The sequence below is a fragment of the Lentinus tigrinus genome (assembly GCF_003813185.1).
Source record: "Lentinus tigrinus ALCF2SS1-7 unplaced genomic scaffold L226scaffold_9, whole genome shotgun sequence".
Taxonomy (NCBI): domain Eukaryota; kingdom Fungi; phylum Basidiomycota; class Agaricomycetes; order Polyporales; family Polyporaceae; genus Lentinus; species Lentinus tigrinus.
In genome coordinates, this window is record NW_027137918.1 from 1,004,428 (window position 1) to 1,022,851 (window position 18,424).

Below are 18,424 nucleotides of genomic sequence, written 5' to 3' on the forward strand. Positions count from 1 at the left end.
GGCTGCTACGCGGCGTATCTCAGATGCACTTCGGAGTTCGGCAACTCGGCAGCCCAACCCATCTCATCTCTTGCGCCGGAGACGCCTGTCCGCGCGCTAACGAAATCTCGCAGGGCGTTGCCCCTCCCCAGTGACAATCCGGATTGGGAAACACGAGACAACACGGTCGCGCGCGCGCTATGAGCGCGTCTTGACCACATCCCCCCACCTTCCCCACCGTCCTGGGCACCATGGCCGACGCTGCAGAGCCTCGACGGTCTCAACGAGAGCGCAAGCAAGCTCAACATTTTGTGTCGGGTAAGGACCTCTCTGGGCGTAGGACACAGAGAAGCTCACAACCCCCTAGTCAACAGCTCTCTACTCAAACGGAAACGATCCGACGCGACCAGTGATGAAGAACACGACGATGACGACGCGCGAAGTGAGGAGTCTGACCATGCACCTGCTGACGATGAAGGAGACGCGGACGAGGGAGACTTTCGCGCACCCAAACCACCGGCCAAATCGGCTGCGAAACGGAAACTTAAAGCACCTACGGGACCCAAGAAACCACGCGCACCCAAAGGAACAGGACCAAAACGCACGGCGGCGAAGCCAACTGGACCCCCCAAGCCAAAGAAAACAGGTGGTCGCAAGGGCAAGCAGGCTGCAGGCGCTGAGGGCGAGTTCGATGCGGAGAAGGTCGCAAAAGACAGCAAGATTGCGGCAGACAATGCGTTGTTTAGTGCGTGGATGAGTCTCTGCTTTGGAGTGTCGTCGTTGATTGTGGTGGTTAAGACGCCATCATGAACCCTGCCGCCGCGCTCCAGTCCACCGCTGAAGACTACCTGGAGTCCCTTGCCACCTCACCAGGCCCAAGCTTGGCAGAGCTTATCAACTGCATCCTGCGCTCGTGTGGCTGCAACGACTCGGTTGACGAAGATCGAGTGGTTGACTATGATGGCGTGCTGGACGCGCTGGACGACTTCACAGAGGCTCTCAAGCAGGTACGTGACGCGTTCTCCTCTGAGACTTGATTCCAACCCCCGTTCCAGGACGATACACCTATCTATCCTCTCACTTCCAAGCTCCCCATGTTCAAGAAGTTCCGCAAGTCGCTTTCCGAGTTCCTCGAGCGTCTCATCAGCTCCTCTGCCGAATTGGGCTCACTCTACACATCGGACCTAATGCCAACCCTCCAAACGTGGGTCATCGCCATGTCATCTTCTCAGCTACGTAGCTTCCGCCACACTGCGACCGTTATCGCGCTTGAGGTCGAGACTGCTCTGTGCGACGTCGCCGCGGCAGTAGAGAAGGAGGCTGAGGTCGTCAGTCGACAACGCGAGGGTGAGCGGAAACGAAAGGCGGCGAGCAAAGGCAAGGACGGCAAGGCTGGGAGTGCGCGGGACACAGAGCTCGAGAAGAAGGCTGCAGAAATCCGCGAGCGTCGCTCAAAGCTTGCCGACTTCCTGAAGGAGTTTGTGGACGGGTAAGTGACACGCCGTAACCTGACCGATGCTCGTCTGACCCGCATATACGCAGCGTCTTCGTACATCGCTACCGCGACCTTGACCCGAACATCCGTGCGGAGTGCGTCCGCGCGATGGGCCTCTGGTTTAAGAAGTATCCCGGGCACTTCCTTGACGGTGCCTACCTGCGATATGTTGGCTGGGTATTGTCAGACGCACAGACCCAGGTCCGTCTCGAGGCAGTCCGCGCCCTTGCTCTTGCATATGAGCAAACTGCGTACATCAGCGCGGCGGCCCTACAACACTTCACTGAACGGTTCAAGCCCCGCCTTGTCGAGATGGCAGTCGGCGACATCGAACTGAGCATCCGTGTCGCCGTCGTGCAAGTGCTCCAAACCATCGAATCGCATGGGCTGCTTGAGGACGAGCAGACTCAAAGGCTGTGCCTGCTTGTCTTCGATGAGGAAGCGCGCGTCCGCCGAGCGGTCAGTGGGTTCGTCAAGGGCGTGTGGGAGCAGACCGTAGAGGAGCGATTGGTTGGACGCAAAGCCTCCGATTCAGACAAGCACCGAGCAGGGGTCAAGGCTCTTGGGATGCTGCTCGTCAACTGGGGCCGGGCTCTGGATAAGAGTGCTAGCGATGGCGACAGTGAAGAAGAGGATACCGATCTTGGCGAAGGTCCATCCAAGCGCGTGCGGGCGAAGGAGGTTGCATCGCTTGTGGGCCCCAATCCGAAGGGCAGGACGGCACTCGTAGTGGAAGCGCTCTGGGACGAGGTCGAGCCGGTCCGGGACTGGGAGACTCTCCTCGACGTCCTGCTCCTTGATCATTCCGCCAACGATGAGCAAGCCCGCCCCACTTCTCGTTCCAAAGGCAAGCAGATGGCCTCCGATGAGACCGTCGACGAAGCCTACCGTCTCGAAGAGGTTGAGGAAGCGGTTCTCCTGGAGATGTTTGTCGCTACTCTGCGCAAGGCGATCGCTGAGGCTGCCACTGCGAAGAAGGTCTGCACTATTAGCCCTTCATACACGACCCTGTCACTGATTAGAAGTCTCTACAGGCGGATGATGATACGACGTCGTCCGATATCACCCGCGCGTTGATCAAGGCATTGCCCAGGTTGTTCGTGAAACACCAGACGGACGAGAGCCGGATATCGGACGTTCTGCTCATTCCCCAACTGATGAACCTCGACATGTACCTCGAGATGCGGATATTGACGGTGCGTCCTGTTTATTACTCCGAGATCTCTTGACTTAGGAGTATTACAACGTTAGGCCTACTCCAGTCTATGGGAAGACGTCACGAAGCAGTTCCTGTCGCACTCGTCTCCTATCGTGCTCGCCAATGCTGTCGCGACCATCCGGCGTATGATGGATGCCACGAGCTTGTCGAAGACGAACAGTACGAAAATTCTCGAACTGGAAGACGAGTTGTCGACGTCCTTGCGGGACGCTATCGCTGGTCGCGACGAGATTGAGGTTGCTTCTTTCACAGAGGACGAAGTCTTGTCGCTGGGGGCTATCTGCGCTCGGATAGCTGCGTTGTTTGGAATCCGTGACATGACGTCATGGATGGAGGAAGATGAGGGTGGCAAGCAGAGCAGCGCGTGGGACATTGTGAGTGCGCTTGCAGAGCGGGGACGACTTGGGTACAAGGAGGAGGCGGTGGTACGTCTGCAACTTCTATGTTCGAGACAGATGACCGAGTTGTTGTTCCCAGATGGTGGATCGTGCGCTGCAGCTCCTCACACTGCACATCATGTGGAAGGCGCGAAGTCTGCCAGCGGCGGCCGAGTTGACGCCAGAAGAGCTGCAGTTCCGTGACAAACTCAAGGATGAACGGGAGTCCCTCCTGGAGAAGTTGGTTGAGTTTGCAGTAGGCACTCAGTCGAACACTGTGGAGGGAGTCCGCAGAGCGGTGCGTGTGTCCTGACAAGCTTGAGTATTCCATATGTTGATGCATGGGGTATGCAGGCTTTCCAAAGCCTCCTCACTCTGCACATTCTCTTTTGTGCCACCGAGACGACGGCGCCAGACGGCAGCAGGCTACCTACTGCTGCGCTTCCCCTGTCTCTTGATGACGAAGTGCAGTATCGCTGTGCAGGCTTCGTTCAGGCGGAGATCGAGCGCTACGGGGAGGAGATCGCCGAAGCTGCATCAGAGGAGCATGCGAGTAGCGATGAAGATGACGAAGAGGAGGATGAAGCCGCACCTGAAGAACCCGCCAAAGGCAAGAAGGGGCGTGGAAGGAAGGGGGCTAAGGCCGCTTCCCCAGGTATGCCGGACAGATCAGATCGTCTGCACCCATTGGTTATCTCACTCACTTCCCCTACTCTTAGGTCCTCGTCCCCAGACTCGTGCTCAACTCGAGAGGGAGTATGTCTTCATCGGCGTGATTACGACGTTCCTTCGTTCCATTAGGGCTGGTGTTATCCACTTCCGCCACGCTGCCACGATCCTCGCGCATTATGGTCGTCTCGGACCTACTTTTGACCTCTGCTCCAAGGTCATCGTAGAGATTCTCCGTGAAGAGGGTATGTACAAGGGCAACGGTGAAGCAGTCGTAGCAATCATATGCCAGGCGCTCCAGGAGGTGAGTGCAGGCCATGATGTATGCATATCTGTCGTGACGAGTATTTTCGCAGTCGTTCACGCTCTATCTCGACTCGGTCGAGCACACCGAGGAGCATTCGATCGCCCTTGGCAAGCTATTGTCGACATGTCTACTCCTGCGCGGTGCTCAGCTGGCTGTCGTGCGTCGGCTGGACAGCAAGTACGTCGTGGAGATTCAGACGACGTCTCTCAATTGGGTAGGCAAGCGCCTCGCAGGCTACGAGAGCACGAAGAACAAGAAGGCTCGGAACAAGTGCATTAAATTCTTCCGTGTGCTACTGCCGCTCCTGTCCCATATTGAGAGTAGAGACGCCCTGGCGATGTGAGTGTCAATGCGCTTTCTCTTCTTCCGATCATTTCACTCATCGTTTATGACCATCAGCAAAGCGCACCTGGACAACCTCATCGCCCAGGCGAAGTCAGAGATCTCTCCTACGTCTAAGTTCTGGGAGCCCTATCGTGCGTACGAGAAGAAGCTCACTGCGGCGATGCACAAGGAGAAAGGTGTGTATGATTCCATCGCAACGTACGCTTGAGGCTCATGTCTCCCTAGGTGCTGGAGGCAGGGGCAGGAAACGGAAGGGTGCCGGGAAGAGCGCCGAGTTCGTCACGACAGATGATGAAGCGGGTGAAGCCAGCGAGGTTGAGGGCCTCATGGCAAACGGCGACATCGAGCGTCCAACACGGGCCAAATCAGCTAGTCGTGCTCGACAGAACGGCGCAGTATCCGAAGGCGAAGCTGGCGCTACGGAGGATGAGCGAGAAGCACCAGCCGCTACGACAACTCCGAAGCCGCGTCCAAAGCCGCGTCCCGCGCGCAGCCAACCCTCTCCCAAGAAGCCTCGTACCGAGTCACCGTCGAAGTCTCCATCGAGGTCTCCATCGCCGACCCCTGCGCGAGAATCGAAATCCCTCACACCTCTCTCCTCCACGCGCAGTTCTATCGCGCCCGAAGAACCAGAGGAGCCTGAGGAACCTGAAGAGTCTCAGGCTGTGGCGACACCTAAAGCTTCCCGAAAGCGTGGCCGCTCTGATGATGACGAGCCCGAGGACGAGGATATGCATGACACGACGACGAATGGCATTGACCACGACGAGGCTCCTGGTTCTCCATCCGCTGCAGGGGCTTCGCAGGAGACCCAGGCTTCTGAGGTCAAGATCCGTCGGAAGCGCGTCCGTCATTAACGATAGATACCCTCTGATATGATGATTGGAATGGCTGCTCGATATGCTTATTCGCCTCTCTACTTTACTCTTGCTCAAGTTGGTCTGTCTGTCTCTTGCTGTCATCTTGTGCTGTCTTTGCTGCTGAATGTACCGCATGATATGTAATGACATTGTTGTTCTCGCACCGATTCTCGTGACAGAGTGTCTCTTGTTGTTCAGTCGTGGACTGCCGCTACCTCGTATCGGCATCAGACTTCTTCGGTAAGCTATGACCCAACGGCCCGAGCCACCTCCGCTGTCGGGTCCAGTTTCTGTATTATAAAACAACGCACTTGAAGTGCGAGTGCCGCAGTCCCACGACTCTCAACGAACGAACATCCTCCAAGGAGCGAAACCCCATACGAATGTAACTGCTAGCAGACTCGAGCTCGGAAGCTCGGAAGTCGTGCATAAGCAACTGGAGGTGCCTGCGACGCCGTAATCCATGTGCATTCAACCAGAGAGCAACGAGAGCATAATGGACTTGTATATACATCCAGATTCCAGATCACAACATTGTCCTAAGCACGAGTGTCCAACTGAAGCCTCACTGCCCATAGGTACTGTGATTGGGGAGAGGCAACCCCTACTATTTCGACGGCCAGCGTCTATCAAAGAGATAACGAAGATCCGGCGTCAAAACAACGCATAATCAGCCAGATCACAGAAATCTCATCTTATCGCCTTACAGATAAGGCTTCGTGCCGTGTTCAGATGGGTGCTCTATGGTCATCTCTGTGTAGCACCTATTTCCCTTTTGTATCATCCAGGGAAACCTCATTTAAGCATGCTATCAACTATGTTGACTGTATTATAGGTGTTCATAGAGGTGTTAAGCTCGCTATATGGGTTTTATGGCTGGGCAACATGGAGAAGGCAACAGTCACGTGACCAGATGCGATGACGAGCCCATTTTGGCCATTGCTTTCTGCCTACATTCTGGCAGAGAAATTCAACGTATATTTGCGCAGTATGTTTCTATTACCTCTGTGCAAGTTTGGGAGGGATATTTGTAGTTTTGGGGCCACAACCACTGCTACTTTATGGAACCCCTTTGAGCGCCTAAATGCGTTGGCCCACAAAGTGCCAACTTTCTGCAGTCCGCTGCTTGCAATCATATCAGGAAAAAATTGCTGCATTTGATTCTATGAGCATTTTTAGATATATTCTTCGGTGCAATTTCTTTTTAAGCTAGGTAAAACAATGGCAAATGCGAGTACATGAACCTTGCTGCCCCCTTGTAACAGAGTTCCTACCACTTACAGTCTTCCCCACGGAAATCGACACCGAAGAAATTCTTAATAATCATGATTCTTCATGAATCACCCAAACTCGAACCTTATCGGAGGGCAATAGCGGACTGCAGAAAACGGGACCATGGAAGCTGTACCATTTCAGCCACTCAGTTGAGCGTCTATGTGACACACTAGTGAAGAGATTAGTCGGCATCTCGGCATAGATTATCTACTCCTTAGACGCGGGTAAGGCGCTTGGCCGCGCGCTAACAATTTCTCGCAGGGCGTTGCCCCTCCCCACTGTGATCATCCCTACTGCCCGACCTCGACGGTGCCTGAGCTTGAGTCGAAGATTGCGCCGGCCCAAGGTCGAACGGAAGCTGAGCAGGACCAGCAGACCGCGGCGCCCCCGGCTTCAAGCTCGTGGGGATATCAAGCCGCGGCGGCCCTCTCATCTCATCGTCAAGACCACCGTCACGGTCGCGACCCGCATCCGAGGGGGGCCGCTGACGTTGCGACTGGGAGTCGGAGGGCCGCAGGGAGGGCGTCGCAGTGGGCTCCGAGCGGTGTGGGCGGTGGGCGCGGGAGGGGTTGTACGCGGAGGGGGGTCGGGCGATATCGGTGCTCGAGCTCTGCCCATGCGCGGCGACCCAGTCGCGCGTGCGGTCCTTGGCGTCCTTGCGCGACTCTAGCATGGCCTGCTCCCGCTCCCGCTCGATCTCGCCCTCGGGCAAGGGCACTGGCATAGGGGAGCGCGACCGTTCGCGCGAGCGGCGGGGCGCCTCCATGGATGCTTGTCGGCGTGGCTGGGTATCGACCGCGCGCGACTGCCTGTCGCCGTCCCCACCGGACTCTCGGCGTGACGAATCGCCGCGACGTACGGCTTGGAGCTCGACGAGGTGCGTGGACCGCTCGGAGATGTCGACGGGTTTGCTGGTGCTGTAGAGCTCCTCCACGGTGCGCTCGAAGTCGGCGTCGTCCATCGCGCGTTTGCAGGAGCAGAACCCGCCGCGGGTGCCGCGCACACGATAGCGACTCCCGTTGCAGCAGCCTTGGACACGTGATTAGGAGAGGGAACTTGGAAGAAAAGGCGGTGGAAAGGAAGACGTACTCATGAAGCACCAGAAGTTATTTCTTTGTACGAGTCCCTCGAAACCTTTGTGCCCCTGATGTTAGGCAAGGTCTATGCAAGACCTGATAATAAATAGGTACTCACAGCAGCAGCAGAGAAAGCAGGCTCCGCATATTCCAAACAGCTCCTCGAGGCCGGACATGATGACAGTAGTACTTCGGGGTGGGTGTGACTTGATAGGCCACTAGGACCTCTATCCTGGAGATGTAAAGTGTGTAGCGATTGACTGGAAAGCCTCGCAGTCGATACGAGGGAGGTGAGAGAGCAGACAGCAACGAGCAGCAGAGAACTCGAGAGGGACCGTAGCCCTTGAAGCGTTGGATAGCACAGGGAAGAGGACAAAGACAGATGGGAGATAAAGACTGAAGCGCACTCTAAGCTTCGAGCCTCACGGGCAGCACACCCCGTAGCGAAATCTGCGTGAACGGAAAGTATTACTCACCATGCTGTCCTCGCCTTTATGAACGGCTACGGAATAAGCGCACTTCCCTGCCGCACGCTGTTCCCAGTGTTCGCGGTCGGCACAGCGTATTGTCCATGCTGATGATCTCACAATAGGCAGTGTACATACATGCAACCGCATTGGATTGGTCTCTGAGGTGCTCCCACAGTATGGAGGCCGAGTAAAACTGTGGAAGGAGGAATCGGGATGTAATATACGTGCGAGAGAGAAGGCGCTTGTGCCTTGTAACCTGGTTCGCGAGGCGGTGCAGTCGCATGGCAACTCTGCCAACAACGTTGAAGCAGTGCACTGTGCACTATGGCTGCACAATTGTAGCAGAACAGTGGAGATCTTCGCTGGCAGGATCAACACAACACCTTTCTCCAACGTCGCGCAAGCACATTGTCAGAAGGTTGACACTAATAATTGCTGCATGCCGACTTGAACTTGAAGTCCCACTAAAAGTCGAGTCGTATCGACAATCGACACAGTAAGCCGTTCGAGTACATACTCACTTTCGCGCCGTGGTGGGACCGTCTCCCAGAGCCGGAGATTACCGACTCATCATGAAGCATTGAAAGGAGTGACTGTGCAAAGCGATGCTAACCTCGCGAAGGAAGTAATTGAGACAATACGGCCTGGACGTCAACTGAGTTCGACAACGGCCATTGGTCGTCTCGAATCGCGGCCTCCTCTGGCAGAGCTGACCAGTTTGGAGAAGGTGTCGCGCGGATGTGCGAGAAGTCTTGTACGGCCAGATAGTTGCTCTTGGTTTGCTGCATGACAGGAGCGATCAGAGAGACTGCCACAATCACATAACGGTGGATACGTACCGTTGTGATACTATCGTGCGCAGGTGGACGCCTGAGAGACGATGGGTAGTCGGCGAAACGGATCGCTGAGCAGTGCTCGATGATGGGGTTTGAGGCGATGGAGATGTACACGTCCACTTCAGATGAAGTGTGCATCCGGAACTGCATGACGAGACATTATCATCAGTCATTGCACTTCTCCATTTCGCACTGTCGGCACAGACGTACCTGGCGGCTTCCGAGAGCAATGACGCAGTTCTTCAGGTCATGCAGAAGAGCACTCCCAGAGATAATCGGCAGAATGAGCACCGTGTTCGAGATATTCCGAGCATGGAGGGCCGTGAAAGTTACGTCGTGCGGAATGTTGCCATTTGAGTCGGGGATGAAGTTTACGATGCAATTGTCGAGGTCGGAGATGGTCAGATCGGATGCTGATGACCACGGGGATGACAGGGAAGATAGCGTCAGGTAGCTGTTGGTGTGCCCTGAGATGGAGAGCCCGGAGGTATGAACGGCAGATGGTTGGCCTGTAGGCGGTGGTGCGGCCGCGGAGGTACTCTGTTCGGACGCAGTGGCAGGAGTGGTAGAAGCTGGCGGCGCAGCTTTAGTGGCCTTCCGTTTGAACGCAAACTTGGCTTTCGGCGCTGCCGCAGTCCGGAGCGACTCGAGCTGGCTCTCAAGGCCCTCCAGTTGCTACACATCATTTGGGCGTGAGCGGCGCTGCGATCGATGATGATAACTACCAGTTGACTTACTTTGTCAACTTGTCTTTGATCGTAGCCCGGAAGGAACGCGATCGCGTCTGTGTGTTCCTTCCGCAGCTTCGCAAGCTCGACGGCCACCTTCTGAATGGAATCAGAAGTAGCAGAGCCAGACTTGATAGCTTCCAGTTGGCTCGTGAGCTCTACCGAAGCCAACTTCAGCCGCAGCAGGCGTCGAGCAGAGACGGGAGACGCCGACCAGAGATTGCAGCCTTGGTCCGCGCATAGTACTGTTGCGTGAGTTCCTGGTTCGTTTCCGACATCCTCAGCCCGTTTATCTCGATTCTGCTTCGTCGTGAAAGTGGTCGCGAGACAGGACGACTGAGCAGGATGAGGACCGTCACAGTCGCTCTTGACTTTGACTGGATGAGCTCGTCACCGTCACGACGTGACTGAGCTGTACTCGGACGCGCTCAACGGTTGCGCGAGATTGCAGGCTGCCTGCTCCCTCCATCGCGGCACCTGCGACCATCCCCTCTTCATCCGTTAGACACTCTTCCTTTTCACATCTCTTACGAACGACAAGCCATGGCTGATGCGATGGACGTTGATGCCCCTCCGGCCGAGCCGAAGGGTAAGACTAAGGAGGACGGCAAGGGCGACAAGAAGCGATTCGAGGTCAAGAAGGTGCGTCTACCCAAGTCCCATCTCTTCATCAATCTATCGCTCATGCTTGTGGCTATGCGTGGTGGTTGACTTTGGATCGATAGTGGAACGCTGTTTCTCTGTGGGCTTGGGGTGAGTGCACGCCACACACTCGTATGCCGCCATTTGGTGCTTACTGAGCCTCTCGTGTAGACATTGTTGTCGAGAACTGCGCTATCTGCAGGAACCACATCATGGATCTCTGTGTGTATTCACCTATCGCTCACTTGTTTACGTTGTCTAAGACTTGACTGCGTTAAGGCATCGACTGCCAGGCGAACCAAGTATCCGCCACTAGCGAGGAGTGCAACGCCGCGTGGGGCATCTGCAACGTGAGCTCATCCCTTTCTCCTCCCCAACGCCTTCCATATGCTCATACGTTGCGCAGCACGCATTCCACTTCCACTGCATCTCGCGTTGGCTGAAGACGAGGAACGTCTGTCCCTTGGACAACAGAGAGTGGGAATTGCAGAAGTACGTTCCCACATAAGCTTACTCGGTGATCAATCGTGTCTAACATCGCTTTTCTCGCAGATACGGTCGCTAGATCATGCAGACCAATGTATCATTTGTTTCTCGTCGTCCTTTCAGTGTATCATATCCGCTCGCTGTGTTCTATCAAGTCTTGCACCCGTATCTCTCCTCAAAGACGCGCAGGCTACTCTGCTGCGCGAATTGCGTAGGCTGATAGTATGAGCGTCTTCTCTCGCATTCAAGTTGACTACATATATACAGTGGAACTCATTACCGGTATGTCTTCGCACGGGCAATGCCAATGGCACCTCTGGACCATGCATTGCAGTACTCGGGTATGCAGCGAGAACGTCTAGGATTAGGCTGTGCTATCGACTCATCGTGACAGGTGAACATCTTGCATCGTATTGAGAGCGTCCAGGAACCTTGCTTAGGCGTGATTTGGGGGCGAATATGATAGATTGAAGGACATAGACTTACCTGATCACGAAAGGCGTCGTTGATGGGTCACAGAATGCATAAGCACACACCTTTGTGTTCCCAAGCCTGCCCGTTCAATTCTGCTCCTGTTCCTCCCTGACACGCGCCTGGAGGATCTCCATTAGTCTCGCCGCGAGGCCCTCGGTGAGCTGGAGTACGCCGTCAGAGGTGCACAGACGATACGACGGCATCGGCTGGTAGGTTTCTGCCATAATCTGTGCGCATACATACAACCTCAGAATGTTTGTCGAAGTACTTATAGAAGTGACCGCAGCTCACCTCTCCGTCCTCCACGCGTACAGACGCAATGATGTCGTCAGGGTCCCCTATACGACCGAGCGCGGGGATGTTGCGGTTGTCTATCAGGTATCAGTGTCAGCGCAAAGTGTCGCGGAGGGTTAACGTTGCCGTGGACAGAACGTACCATGGATGTGCATCCACCCCTCGCGCGTCTGGATGGCGCCGTTCTTCTGCACCTCGTCTGCCCCGTCGCGCAGCGCAGACTGGACCGCCTCGTGCATCAGCTCCCGGAAGCGTTCTGTCAAGGTCCGACGTTCAATTCCCTGCTCGTCGTCCGACGCGCGCATTGCGGGAAGCACGCACCGTTCTCGACAAAGTCATTCAGACCCGCACCATCCCCGGCCCCGCTGGCAGGCAGCCACCCGAGGACGGTAGACGACAATATCGACGGGGGCGGCGTTTCGAGGAAGGAGAGCGCGAACACAGGCGTTGTCGAGGACAGAGAAGTGGGCGGGGCGAACAGATGGTAGAAGAGGTCCGGCCGGTCGGGGTCTGGGAAGGATTGCACCGCGCCTTGTTGGCCTTGGGTGCTTGGAGCTTGGTTTGACTGTCTTCTCCGCTGGCAGGTGAATGGGAATGTTGGGACGATGCGCGCGGAGGCCGGGTGTAGAGAGCGGAGGTGACTTGTAGACCGGACTGCTTGGTTGGCGGCAAGACTGACGGAACGCACGCTGGTGCGGAGGGAGGTGAGATGCCGCCCATTGGTGAGTCTAGGGATAGTCTTTGGAAGTATGCGTAGAGCCATTAAATTGGGATAGAGGAGTAGGGTAGTGAGTCAGACGACAGAGGTGGTGGAAGAACTTGAAGGACTGCAGGCGCGTCTTGGAGCACAAGCGCCACGCGGCACAACTACGTGACCAGGACAAGCATTGAGGAGGACGAATCACAGGTATTCGGCGCGACATTGCCAAGTGCACCGCACATGAAGTGAACGCTCTTGTCGAAGACCACGCACACACACATCGACACAAAACCGACGAACGTTGAGGATGCATATCCAAGAGCGATCAATTATATGTCTGTAGTACAGCACAACACACGTGGACAGAGAGAGCAGAGATAACATGTACGCGAGCGAGTCAGCAACGATAGAACGAGAGCGAAGAAGGGAGACAGGGACACGGTTCAATGAGTGTGGATGCTAGTTGTGCACAACTGCAAGGAGAAGACCGACGGGTATGCATGGAATCATAGACGATCGATGCGTGCGGTGGATAATGGAAGAGGGCAAGCCAGTCGGAAGAGCGACGTATAGAGCGCCGCAGCGCGGCGGATGGATGTGATGGGTATGTGGTGCGTGTATAGGGCGGATGCGAGCATGACCTGGAGGATGTGCAAAGATGCAGGCGCACAACGTCTGCTCGCTGCGGAGTGCCCTCCTCCCTAATTTCTTTGTTTGGAGGGCGTACCGAAGAGTTCTTTAGCGGACCCCTTAATCATGTCACGCAGACGCATGGACGCGGAGCTTGCCCTGGTAGAGAGGCGGCGGGGGGAAGAGGGCCCCGCGGCGTCGTGGGAATCATTGGAAGGAGGAGACTCGACGATGACGGGTGGAAGCGCAGCCGGTAGGACTCGCTGCATCTGTTCCAGGATGCCCTTGATATCCTGGAGTTGAGCGTGCACCTCGGTGACGCGACTGTTCACTTCGTTGACGCGATTGTCGAGCAACCTGAACTGGATATCCATCCTCCCTTCTAGCTGGCTAATCTCCTCCCTGATTGACTTGGTCTCTTGGTCGATGTGAGCCCTGATTGACTGGGTCTCTTGGTCCATGCGAGTCTCGAGGCGCCAGACAGCTGATTCAACCTCCTCCACCGAGGTACGCTGGTCGGCACTGTGCCGACTGTTGCGATTGGGACCGCCGAAGGTCCCAAATGAAGGAGGTTTCTCGCTGACTGGTGCGCCTGTCGACTCTGCTGCCTGCGATTCCGAAGGCGGCGGCGCGGCGGGAGCTGCAACGATAAGTATCAGCGATGTCCATGGCGCGAGAGCACAAGACCCACCAGGCGCAGTAGAGGCCATGGGCTGGCCGGGAAATGGCTTCAATGCTGTAGTCGGGGCGGACATAGCGAACTGGATGGTGATGGTGTTGGTGGGGGTGGAGAGAACGAGGGGAGGGAGGTTTTGGAGGATTATATGCTGCCGCCTGGGCCGCCGTTTATCGATGGCATCTGCGACCTTTTTTGTGCTGGGGGCCATAACGGGTGCACAAAGAGGGGGCGTGTTGCGACGAAATGGGCAGAATGACTCGCCAGGTCCTAGTGTAGCGTGTCCGAAGGGATGCACGAGCCTCGAGGCAGCAAAAAGTCCGACGAGTTCACTCCGCGCGTGAGATCTGTGCGAATATTCCCACACTGCAGTGAGTCTGGAATGTCAGAAACGTTGCAAGATACGAACAGAGGCGAGAAGGCAGTGATAGCGGACGATGGCGACGATGTCGTGGACGACACTACTTCATGAGCGTCAACGGACCTGAGACTCGTAGCTGATGTAATGTTCCCACGGGGTCCATGAGGACGATCTAGGGTGTACTCGACCGCAACTCAAAAAAGTCATCGCTCTTCCAACCTCCTGCTCAAAACTCCTGCAAAAGAGAAGCCTCGTGCATGACCGAGTGGACATTCAGGGGATTGAACCCTGGACCTCACGCATGCGAAGCGTGCGCGCTACCACTGTGCCAAATGCCCATGTACTCAACATGGTATCAACTATATTAGTCCGCGTCAATCTCAAGTTGGGACGGCTTTCTGGCTCACGAGCGCAATGCAAATCGACCCTCTGCCTGTATGTTATGTGCCAGTGGTTTTCCTTGAGAGTTATGACGTGATATAAGTTTTGCAGACATTGTAGAACGAGATGGAGAGCAGCAGCGGTACTGTGGCCCCAAGACGCCACAACTGCCTCTCAAGCCAGCGTTCGCGTCCCCGCGACCGAGTCTATCGTTTTGCCTGAGGCAGCTGTAGTACTGCTCAGTACTATCATTGTCGATATCTGCAATTGTATACACAGAAACGAGGGCGGGTTCAATGGCTATGGCCAACATCCACGACCGTTGGTTGACACAAACTTTGAAGGCATTCATCCGAGTCCTCCCCAGCCGAGTAGTGCTTCAGAAAAGCGTGTCAAAGTCATTGCAGCTACGAGACATCCTCAAGAAGCCCACGTATACGGTATATCACAGGATCACAGGTCCGAGAACAAGGAGTCAGATCAACGTCCCTGTGGAGTCACTGTCAGTTACTACTGCTCCCGGTGTCGATGACGAAACAGTGCTGGCAGTACGCACAGAGAAAGGGTATCGTCATGGTATACGCATCCCCAAGGCTCAAGAAGTGCTCGGCGGCGGCTTGTCGGACATCTCGTTCGTCGCTGCAGGCTGCTGGTTGACCGCGGGCGCGGCAGCAGCCTGGCGAGCGGCGAACTCGTCATCCTCGTCGAAGGACTTCTTACAGCAGGGGCCACAGCATCCTGCTTGGCTGCTGGTCGTGCTTCCCGTACCGTACATCTCTGCAACCGGGGGATGGGGAGTCAGTCGACGCACCCGGACACGTGTGGAGGACCTACTCGAGAAGCAGTACATGTTCAGAGACTCTGTGCATGCAAGGCCTGTAGCAATTCGAGATGATGAACAACACGTTACACGTCATATGCCAGCAGTAAGGATTGTGGACTTACAGCATCCTCCGCAGAGACCCGCGCAGCACTGCTCGAGAACTGTAGTATCACTCATGTCTACGAATGTCTGAAGGGTCCGCAGAAGAAGAGCACTAAAGCAAGTAGCAGTGAATCACCGACACAGTGGAGACGGTTCAGTTCAAGGTGGGTGTGAGCAAGGAGCGACGTGGAAGGAGAGAGGCGCCTTCTTTGACAAGTACTGACAGGTTCCCTGGACGTCCTCGGGAGCGAGGCTGGGCAGATTCAAGGAATCAGTAGAACTCGGCTTTCCCGTTCGCACCGTGGCTCGCGGTGGCGGTGATGAATGTTGCACAGCTCCCGCCGCGTGACCATGCCGCAGGCGGTGACGTGGGGCTTAGCCACTGCGTCATCGACGACCCAGTACGGGTCGGCATGCTCGGTGGGTTTTCCGCTTCAGCGACCAGGACCAGCGTTCGGCATTGTTAAGATCCTCGAAAGTTGAGTTCAGACAACGGTCGAAATGAAGAAGGCCGACGTCCCGATCCGGTCCGGAGTGATCGAGCAAGCGCTTGGGGAAGAATATGGCCGAGGTCGTCCTGACTCTTCCTCGGATACTAATAGACCTCGAAGTCAGCCTCTTCTACTTTTCTTCGCGATCGCTAAAGTTGTGATGTTACTTGCTGGTTAGGTGCGGAAACTTAGGACCGCTGAGCGGAGTCAATTACCTCCCCTTGGAGCTCTGGCACTGATGGCGCCTAGCTGCAGATAGTACGAATCCGGAGTACTAAGTACTGTCGGTGAGTACTCGTCAAGTTCAGAAGCTTCTTCAACTCACTGCGACTCTGCTTATCATGGTTGTCGCCCGAACTTCCATATGCGAGGCCTTCATACTCTTTGGGGACGCACCGGTGAGCCTTTGGCAAGTTTGCCTCCCTCCTTGGACTGGAACGTACCGAGCTTCAGCCCTGTTCAATTCGTCTGGGTAAAGGAGAACAACAGCAAAGACGCCCATGTAGTAAGTGGTAGGCGTGCACCATGGCGTTGAACGCTCATGGAGTCGTGACCCACTATGTGGCTGCCGTGGACATGACGAAAATAACGGTCGAGAAGAGGGACATACATAGTACATACTACTAAGTCCAGGTACGTATCCGCAGCAACGTCCGTGACAATAAGCCTCCTCAATTGCTTGTTTTATTTTCTCATTTTATTTCCCACAGCTCGGCAAAGGTGGGGCCGTGACAGGGCAGTCGATCCGAAACTCGACTCTACGCTACTCTACGCTGCATTTCGCAGAGGGAGCGCACGAGGGATCCAACCGCCCTGTCACGGCCCCACCTTTGCCGAGCTGTGGGAAATAAAATGAGAAAATAAAACAAGCAATTGAGGAGGCTTAATGCACAACGTTGCGATCGGACCCAGCGCCACCATCGTAAAGCATTCCTGTGCTGACAAAGGAACTGAGCCCGCCAAGCCGCATCCACCCACCAAGCGCTCCGTCCATCGTGCATTCCGACACACGTTTCCCTGCTGCCTGCTGCGAGGAATGGATGGACTTGGGGATCATCATCGTGCTGCGAACATCATGCCGGGCATGCGTTCAGTAGTACGCAAGCCCGCGCCGGCCGCACTGACATAAGTATGTACGTATGGGGGTGCCTTGGCGCCAGTGTAGACCTGGACCCGGACCTGTAGGCTGTGGCTGATCGCAGGACGTGCTGCGCACAGGTGCGAACGGTGGTTAGCCGCCGTCACGGTGCAGGAATGGTAGTTGGTAAGGAAGTTGCGAAGTGGGCGGTCGGCAGCAGGGTCCGGAGAACATATCAGTATCAGTATCAGTATCAGTCGCTGGCGACCATCCGGGGTCCAGCCTTCAGGGTGTGTGCCCGTGGGTGGCCGTGTATGCGTGCGCCCTGAGAGCGACGATGCGCGGGCGAAGCTCGTTCAATTCAGTCGGCAACGAGGGTTGTGCGGGGTAGAGACTTGCGGCGGCCTGTGGATCGTGGTTCTCAGCTTCTGCGCGGGGAGAAGGTAGGTTCGGAGGAAGCGACACACCGGGGGATGCGCGGGAAGAACCCTCGGGGTGTTCGCTGTCGGTCCTCGGACCAGGGTCCCTCAGGGTATGGGGTGCGTTGCACCGGCGGTACACTGGTGGTTGGGCGTCGTTGGGCTTGCAATTATCGCAGGACGAGGGTCCAGACACAGTGGGAAGCCCCAAGGGGAACGCGCCGCATTGGTTGTGGTATTTCTGGGATGTGGAATGAGCGTTAGAACCACACGTACCGAGAGCCTTTGACATATGATTCCTACGCAGGTCGTACGAGAGACGTCCATAATGTCGAAGAGCACCGTTGGGGTGTAGAATCGACCGCTCTATCTGTTGGTTGGGGAGGGGGGCTGTGGCGGGGTCGACGAGAGGTATGAATGGATCTTCGTTGATGTGTGCATTGTCGACGCGGGATATCAAATTCGCTGGTATGTGAATATGACTAGTGAACTTGTCGAAGAGGATTTGTATACATCTGTTCCTTGGAAGCGATTACATACCTCGTCTGCAAGTAGATGGATACAGATCAAGGTTAACGGGCGGGTCTCCAACGAACGATACGGGGGCCTATAGTACTCACAGGTGGTGCTAAACGGGATACAAGTTGGAGTCGGATTGCCACTAGCTAGGGAAGACGGATGTGGTATCTTTCGCGGGCAGTATGTGGAGGCGAGCGTTTGGTGAGCGTCCTTGACGAGAGAGAGAACAAACACCTGCATGTGATACTGAATCCGAAGCTCGTACGAAGCGACCATTCTATTCTGTCTGGTGGGGAGAGTTGCGGTTCTAAACTTGTCAGCTTCCTTGACGGCAACCGGAGGATATGCGGGCGCCGATGACATGTAGAACGCTAACATCGAACGACAGTCTGTTACGTGAACCCTAAGGATACATAGCAGAGACCCTATAACGGCATATGACGCTGAGGTCGGAATAGCGGCCAACATGTCCTCGCCTAAGGATATCGATGTCGTGCAAGTATGGTGGAGCCTTGCGATATGCGGCAACGTGCGTAGCCTATAGGGGCGACCAAGAAGCTCGGCTTACTTAACCGCTGCATCCGCCAGGGTCGAGTCGGAGGGGCAAGTGGCAACCGAGGTTGCTGTTGTCCGCGTATCGGGGATCTGTTCGGTGAGTAACAACCCCACGGAAGAGAAACGCAAGGGCAAGGAGGAGACTTACTCATCCGGG

General features: G+C 55.7%; 9 protein-coding genes and 1 non-coding gene across 10 annotated transcripts; 2 read left to right on the forward strand and 8 right to left on the reverse strand.

The window, feature by feature from the left end:
- Positions 1-207: 207 nt before the first annotated feature.
- Positions 208-5,417, forward strand: L226DRAFT_552497 (uncharacterized protein). The gene is made up of 13 exons (XM_067682868.1): positions 208-297; positions 347-724; positions 778-986; positions 1,035-1,468; positions 1,522-2,452; positions 2,509-2,670; positions 2,726-3,118; positions 3,171-3,368; positions 3,425-3,725; positions 3,790-4,043; positions 4,096-4,385; positions 4,446-4,567; positions 4,617-5,417. Exons 1-13 carry the CDS (start codon positions 231-233, stop codon positions 5,246-5,248), a joined length of 4,371 nt encoding a protein of 1,456 aa, XP_067536673.1. The 5' UTR covers positions 208-230; the 3' UTR covers positions 5,249-5,417.
- A 1,040-nt stretch (positions 5,418-6,457) lies between these two features.
- Positions 6,458-8,066, reverse strand: L226DRAFT_612342 (uncharacterized protein). The gene is made up of 3 exons (XM_067686381.1): positions 7,721-8,066; positions 7,616-7,660; positions 6,458-7,555 (listed from the first exon to the last, which is right to left on the reverse strand). Exons 1-3 carry the CDS (start codon positions 7,776-7,778, stop codon positions 6,771-6,773), a joined length of 888 nt encoding a protein of 295 aa, XP_067536674.1. The 5' UTR covers positions 7,779-8,066; the 3' UTR covers positions 6,458-6,770.
- Positions 8,067-8,597: 531 nt separating this feature from the next.
- L226DRAFT_485258 (uncharacterized protein) lies at positions 8,598-9,980 on the reverse strand. The gene is made up of 5 exons (XM_067677101.1): positions 9,851-9,980; positions 9,646-9,794; positions 9,119-9,583; positions 8,912-9,052; positions 8,598-8,854 (listed from the first exon to the last, which is right to left on the reverse strand). Exons 1-5 carry the CDS (start codon positions 9,912-9,914, stop codon positions 8,681-8,683), a joined length of 993 nt encoding a protein of 330 aa, XP_067536675.1. The 5' UTR covers positions 9,915-9,980; the 3' UTR covers positions 8,598-8,680.
- A 149-nt stretch (positions 9,981-10,129) lies between these two features.
- L226DRAFT_534158 (ring box protein) lies at positions 10,130-11,105 on the forward strand. Its single transcript, XM_067680610.1, has 6 exons — positions 10,130-10,278; positions 10,362-10,389; positions 10,450-10,500; positions 10,558-10,628; positions 10,685-10,770; positions 10,831-11,105. The coding sequence occupies exons 1-6, from the start codon at positions 10,180-10,182 to the stop codon at positions 10,841-10,843; spliced, it is 348 nt and encodes a 115-aa protein (XP_067536676.1). The 5' UTR covers positions 10,130-10,179; the 3' UTR covers positions 10,844-11,105.
- Positions 11,106-11,324: 219 nt separating this feature from the next.
- L226DRAFT_461226 (uncharacterized protein) lies at positions 11,325-12,295 on the reverse strand (the record flags this gene model as incomplete). Its single annotated transcript, XM_067675637.1, has 4 exons — positions 11,325-11,465; positions 11,530-11,609; positions 11,666-11,788; positions 11,854-12,295. 4 exons carry the CDS (start codon positions 12,293-12,295, stop codon positions 11,325-11,327), a joined length of 786 nt encoding a protein of 261 aa, XP_067536677.1.
- Positions 12,296-12,376: 81 nt separating this feature from the next.
- L226DRAFT_396909 (uncharacterized protein) lies at positions 12,377-13,993 on the reverse strand. The gene is made up of 3 exons (XM_067674532.1): positions 13,554-13,993; positions 13,021-13,502; positions 12,377-12,940 (listed from the first exon to the last, which is right to left on the reverse strand). The coding sequence occupies exons 1-3, from the start codon at positions 13,747-13,749 to the stop codon at positions 12,692-12,694; spliced, it is 927 nt and encodes a 308-aa protein (XP_067536678.1). The 5' UTR covers positions 13,750-13,993; the 3' UTR covers positions 12,377-12,691.
- Positions 13,994-14,165: 172 nt separating this feature from the next.
- Positions 14,166-14,237, reverse strand: L226DRAFT_t101. Its single transcript has one exon. It is a non-coding gene; the product is annotated as a tRNA-Ala (tRNA).
- A 269-nt stretch (positions 14,238-14,506) lies between these two features.
- L226DRAFT_612346 (uncharacterized protein) lies at positions 14,507-15,673 on the reverse strand. Its single transcript, XM_067686382.1, has 4 exons — positions 15,226-15,673; positions 15,115-15,156; positions 14,837-15,057; positions 14,507-14,769 (listed from the first exon to the last, which is right to left on the reverse strand). Exons 1-3 carry the CDS (start codon positions 15,278-15,280, stop codon positions 14,876-14,878), a joined length of 279 nt encoding a protein of 92 aa, XP_067536679.1. The 5' UTR covers positions 15,281-15,673; the 3' UTR covers positions 14,507-14,769; positions 14,837-14,875.
- Positions 15,674-17,059: 1,386 nt separating this feature from the next.
- On the reverse strand, positions 17,060-17,520 carry L226DRAFT_570311 (uncharacterized protein; the record flags this gene model as incomplete). Its single annotated transcript, XM_067684423.1, has 2 exons — positions 17,060-17,434; positions 17,497-17,520. 2 exons carry the CDS (start codon positions 17,518-17,520, stop codon positions 17,060-17,062), a joined length of 399 nt encoding a protein of 132 aa, XP_067536680.1.
- A 47-nt stretch (positions 17,521-17,567) lies between these two features.
- Positions 17,568-18,387, reverse strand: L226DRAFT_396974 (uncharacterized protein). The gene has a single exon (XM_067674533.1). The coding sequence runs from the start codon at positions 18,178-18,180 to the stop codon at positions 17,650-17,652; it is 531 nt and encodes a 176-aa protein (XP_067536681.1). The 5' UTR covers positions 18,181-18,387; the 3' UTR covers positions 17,568-17,649.
- Positions 18,388-18,424: the final 37 nt, after the last annotated feature.